Source organism: Orycteropus afer, unplaced genomic scaffold (genome assembly GCF_000298275.1).
Source record: "Orycteropus afer afer isolate SDZICR_OR568_19922 unplaced genomic scaffold, OryAfe1.0 scaffold00112, whole genome shotgun sequence".
Lineage (NCBI taxonomy): Eukaryota > Metazoa > Chordata > Mammalia > Tubulidentata > Orycteropodidae > Orycteropus > Orycteropus afer.
Window position 1 is genome coordinate 1491491 of NW_006921699.1, and position 6233 is coordinate 1497723.

Below are 6233 nucleotides of genomic sequence, written 5' to 3' on the forward strand. Positions count from 1 at the left end.
GTAGCTGGCTGTGACCAAGCCGTGACCACAACCTTGCCCCTTGTCAGCTCTACTATACACCTGGTCTTCTGCTTCTTTTTCTTTATCTCCAACTTTTCTCTTCTTCCTTAACTCCACTCCAGAAACCCAGGCCTTCTTGCCTTACGGCTTCGCTCTGGAATGTTTATTTTCTAAAATACTCTTTTTTTCCACACAGTTTGTTCTGTTACCTTTTTTAGGTCTCCACTCAAAAGCTATCTTTTCAATGATAACTTCCTTTACCACACTATTTAAAATAGCAAGCCTTCACTCCAATATTCCCTTAACCACCTATCTTGTTTTAATTTTCTCCATAGCATTCTTATTCATATAACACATATAAATTTACTTGCTCATTTGTTTACTGTCCACATTTCCCAACTAGAATGTGAATTTAATCAGGTAGATATTTTTTAAAAATCAATTTTGTTTACTATTATTTTCCCAGTAACTAGAAAAGTCTTCAATAAATAATGAATGAATGAAGTAAATAAACAAATATCTAGTGAAGTGTTTGTGTGCTGAAAATCACACCTGATATATAACTACTAGAACCAGGGTTTTCAAAAGTAGAACAACTTTAAAAGTATTAGTTCTTACATTTTTCTATGGCATTTCTGATAGTCTTCTGAAGAGGGACCTAGGAAAGAAAAAAAGTCAAACAATCTATTAGAAATATAATTTGAAGACAGACTAGAAGCTAAAATTTCTCTAGGCAAAGATAAATATTTATCTCAAAATACATGGTGATAGTTGTAGTTTACTATTTCTTCTTATTTATTTATTTATTTATTATCGGCACTAAAATTAGAAGTATTTTCAATATCAAAGTAAACTAAAATTGTTGCAAAATTTTACAACATATAGGAATCTGCCTTTTTTATTTGGATAGTTCTTTGTAATTTTCAAAGTCTTTTATATTTATTACATAATGAGATTCTTACAACAATCCTGTCAGGCAAATAGAAAAACTTATTATCCCCATTTTATATATAAGAAAAAATTTCTTTCTGTCTGTAACACGGTTGTGATTCCTGGAGGTTTGTTGTTGTTATGTGCCATCGAGTTGCCTCTGACTCATAGCAACCCTAGGTATAACAAAATGAAACACTGCCCGTTCCTGTGCCAGCCTTGTGATCCCTGCTATACCTGAGCCCATCCCTGCAGCCACTGTGTCAATTCACCTCATTGAGAGCCTTCCCCTTTTTCAATGACCCTCCACTTTACCAAGCAGAACATCCTTCTCCAGAGAATGATCCCTTCTAACAACATGACCAAAATAGGTAAGATGAAGTCTGGCCATTCTCGCTTCCAAGGAGCATTCCAGTTGCACTTCTTCCAGGAACAGATTTGTTAGCTCTTTTAGCAGTCCACAGTACTTTCAACATTCTTCACCAACACCACAACTCAAAAGTATCAACTCTTCCTTGATCTTCCTTACTCATTGTCCAGCTCTCACACGCATATGAGGCAATTGAAAATACCACATCTTAGTCTTAAAGGATACATCTTTGCCCTTCAGCACTTGAAAGAGATCTTCTGCAGCAGACTTGCCCAATGCAATACTTCATCTTATGTCTTGACTGCTGCTTCCATTGGCGTTGACTGTAGAACCAAGTAATATGAAGTCTTTGACAACTTCAATCTTTTCTCTATTTATTGTGATGCTGCTTATTGGTTCAGTTGTGAAGATTTTTGTTTTCTTTATATTGAGGTGTAATCCATACTACAGACTATAGTTAATCTTCAGTAAGTGCTCTAAGTCATCCTCACTTTCAGCAATCAAAGTTGTGTCATCTGCGTATCTCAAGTTGTTAATGAGCCTTCCTCCAATCCTGATGGCATGTTCTTCTTCATACAGTCCAGTTTCTCAGACTATTTGCTCAGCATACAGATTGAATAAGCATAGTGAAAGGATACAACCCTGACACACTCCCTTCCTAATTTAATCATGGAATATCCTGTTGTTCTGTTTGAACAACAGCCTCCTGATCTATGTACAGGTTCCTCATGAGTACAATTAAATGTTCTGGAATTCCCATTCTTCTCAATGTTATCCACAATTGTTATGATCCACACAATCAAATGCCTTTGCATAGTCAATAGAACACAAGTAAACATCTTTCTGATATTCTTTGCTTTGAGCCAAGATCCACCTGACATTAGCTATCCTTCACTCTTCATTCCCTTCTGAATCCAGCTTGCATTTCTGGAAGTTCTCTGTCAATACACTGCTGCAACCATTTTTAAATTATCTTCAGTAAGATTTTACTTGCATGTGATATTAATGATATTGTTTGATAATTTCCACATCTGTGGGATCACCTTTCTTTGGAATGGGTACAAATATGGATCTCTTCCTGTCAGTTGGCCAAGTAGCTGTCTTCCAAATCTCTGGGTATAGCCTAGTGAGTGTCCCCAGTGCAGCATGTGTCTGTGGAAACACCTCAGTGAGTATTCTGTCAATTCCTGGAGCCTTGTTTTTCACCAATTCCTTCAGTGCAGCTTCAACTTCTTCCTTCAATACCATTGATTCTTTATCATATGCCACCTCCTGAAATGGATGATCATCTACCAATTCTTTTTGGTATAGTGACTCTGTGTATTCTATCCATCTTCTTTTGATGTTTCCTGCTTCATTCAACATATTGCCCACGGAATCTTTCAATATTGCAATTCGAGGCTTAAATTTTTTCTTCAGTTCTTTCAGCTTGAGAAATGTTGAGCATGTTCTTCCCTTTTGGTTTTCTAACTCCAGGTGTTTGCACATTTCATTATAATAATTCACTTTGTCTTCTTGAGCTGCTCTTTGAAATCTTCTGTTCAGTTTTTTTATTCTGTCATTTCCTCCATTTGCCACAAACAGCAGCTATACACATGGACTTTACCAGACAGAGTACACAGGAATCAGATTGACTACATCTGTGGCATGAGGCAATGGAGAAGCTCAGTATCTTTAGCCAAAACAAGATCAGAAGCTGGCTGTGGAACAGACTATCCATTGCTCATATACAAGTTCAAGTTGAAGTTGAAGACAATTAAAACAAGTCCATGGGAGCCAAAATATGACCTTGATTATATCCCTCCTGAATTTAGAAACCATCAAAGAACAGATTTGATGCATTGAACACGAATGACCGAAAACCAGAGGAACTGTGGGATGACAATCAAGAACGTCATCCATGAAGAAAGCAAAAGGTCATTAAAAAGACAGGAAAGGAAGAAAAGACCAAAATGGATGCGAGAAGAGACTCTGAAACTTGCCCTTGAATGAAGAGTAACAAATGAACCTAACTGTATTACAAATGAATGACAAACACACAGAAAAGGGAGGGGAAGAACTAAGTAACTTTGGAAAATAGCATTTTGACTGGATACCATAAGGCTAAAGGCAAATGGAACTGTACATGAACAGTGTAACGTAGTTAGTAAATGCATTTCTCACAGATGTGTGGATTAATGATTCTGAAACTACTTTCTGTGTATGTTAGAATTAAACAAATAAGTAAATAAATACAGTGTTGGATTTTGACTCATAGAATAATATAAAGGTATATGCGTCCATCAGCTATAAGTAATCAAATAAATAAACAGAGGAAATAGTCAAATAAATAAATAGAGGAAAAGAGAAGATTCTTACTTTACAATCAAATTCCAGTTAACACATGTAGAAAGAAAGAGTAAGATAAAAATAAAATCACTATCAGACAAACCCATAGTAATAACTATTGTAGGCAATATCTTCTGATGGCTGCTAAAATTAGTGAATGAGAGTTTCAAGGTATCATTCTCTAACTATTTAGTAACTACAAAGGGAAAACTGTAAATTTACAGTGGAGAACCCACCAGGCAGCACCTTAAGAGATGAAGTTTAATGCTACCAGTAGTAAGGCACTGGCATCAAGAATCCCTTGATACAATGCACTGAGAAAGACACAACATCATTTCTGTGGTATTCTTACCACAACCTCATTCCAATTATGAGAAAACATCAGACAAACCCAAATTGAAGACATTCTACAAAACTACTAATTGGTACTATTCAAAAGGATCAAGGATATGAAAGATAGGGAAAAGACTGAGGAACTGTTAAAGACTGCAGAAAACTCAGCAAAAATAAAAATTAAATGCAATGTGAAATTCTAAATAGGATTTTGAAGCAGAAAAAGGACATTAGTGGGAAAGCTGGTAAATTTCAAATACCATCTCTAGCTTAGTTAATACTTTTATACCAAAGGTAATTTTCTGGTTCTGATCGTTGTACTTTGATTATATAAGATGTTAACATAGGGAAACTTGGGTGAGAGATATTTTTTTGCAACTTTTCTGTAAGTCTGAAATCAGTTAAAAAATAAAAAGTTATTTTTTGCCCCAAGACTACGGTCTGGAATTGAAGTCACTCCTGTGGCTTCCAGCCAAACAGAAGACAGGTGTATAAGATGAATTTACATCAGGTAGGTACACTCCTAGAACACTCAACCATGGAAGATCAGAAGGACAGCATTTGCACAAGGAGATAGTTCAGAGGGCAGGAATGGATAGAAGGACACAGGGAAAAAGTAACCACAGGGAAGAAATGGAAAGAGCTGTTACCTTATGGGGATTGTCATCAATATCATGAAACAAAATGTGTATGAACTGTTGAATGGAAAACAAATTTGCTATAAACTTTCACCCAAATCACAATAATAATAATAAAAGAACAGAAATAAACCATGCTATGATGAAAAAGGGAGCTCTGGTAGCATAGTGGCTAAAGCACTTGACTGCTAACCAGAAGGCTGGCGGTTCAAACCCACCAGCCACTCCTCGGAAGGAAGGTTGGGCAATCCTACTTCCGTAGTGATACTGCCTCGGAAACCCAAGGAGGGGTCACTATGAGTTGGGGCCGACTCGACGGCACATAACATGATGAAAAAAATAAATAGACAGTTATTTTTCAAAAAAGTAAATCCACATATACTTAAGCTTCTATTGTTGTTTGGTACTTCTTGTTGTTGTTAGGTGCCATTGAGTTGCTTCTGACTCATAGTGACCTCATTCACAGCAGAATGAAACACCACCCAATCCCGCGCCAGCTCCATGATCCTTGCTATACTTGAGCCCATTGTTGCAGCCACCGTGTCAATCCATCTCATTGAAGGCCTTCCCTTCTTTCGTCGACCCTCCACCTTACCAAGCATGACATCCTTCTCCAGGGAAAGGTCCCCTCTGACAACATGACCAAAGTAGGTAAGACGAAGTCTGGCAAACCACGCTTCCAAGAAGCATCTTGGCTGCACTTCCTCCAGGGCAGATCTGTTAGTTCTTTTGGCAGTCCATGGTACCTTCAGCATTCTTCGCCAGCACCACAACTAAAAAGCATCAACTCTTCTTCGGTCTTCCTTATTCATTATCCAGCTCTCAAATGCATATGAAGCGAATGGAAATATCATGGCCTGTGTCAGGCGCACCTTAGTCCTCAAGGAGATATCCTTGCTCCTCAGCACTTGAAAGAGTTCCTTCTCAGCCGACCTGCCCAGTGCTACACATCGTCTAATGTCCTGACTGCTGCTTCCATTGGCATCAATTGTAGAACCAAGCAATGTAAATTCATTGACAACCTCAATCTTTTCTCCATTTATCGTGATGCTGCTCACTGGTCCAATTGTGAGGATTTCTGTCTTCTTTATATTGAGATGTAATCCATACTGCAGACTGTGTTCCTCAATCTTCATCAGTAAGTGCCTCAAGTCATCTTCATTTTCAGCAAGGAAAGTTATATCATCAGCATATCTCAGGTTGTTAATGATTCTTCCTCCAATCCTGATGCCAAGTTTTTCTTCATATAGTCCAGCCTCTCAGATTATTTGCTCAGCATATAGATTGAATAAGTATGGGGAAAGGATACAACCCTTACGCACTCCCTTCTTGATTTTAAACCATGTAGTGTCCCCTTGTTCCATTTGAATGACAGCCTCCTGGTCAAGGTATAGGTTCCTCATGAGTACAATCAAGAGTTCGGGAATTCCCATCCTTCGCAATGTTATCCATAATTTGTCATTATCCACACAATCAAATGCCTTTGCATAGTCAATAAAACACAAGTCAACATCTTTCTGGTATTCTTTGCCTTGAGCCAAGATCCATCTGATGGCAGCTATGATATCCCTTGTTCCACGTCCTCTTCTGAATCCAGCCTGCACCTCTGGAAGTTCTCTGTCAATATACTACTG

At 37.8% G+C, this 6233-nt stretch overlaps 1 protein-coding gene across 1 annotated transcript in view; it reads right to left on the reverse strand.

The window, feature by feature from the left end:
* The window catches only part of MEIKIN (meiotic kinetochore factor), a 151681-nt gene that overhangs the window by 108394 nt on the left and 37054 nt on the right, over positions 1-6233 (reverse strand). Inside the window, exon 7 of the mRNA XM_042781380.1 lies at positions 619-658. Coding sequence (XP_042637314.1) covers positions 619-658 — 40 coding nt within the window. The remainder of the gene's footprint in view (positions 1-618; positions 659-6233) is intronic.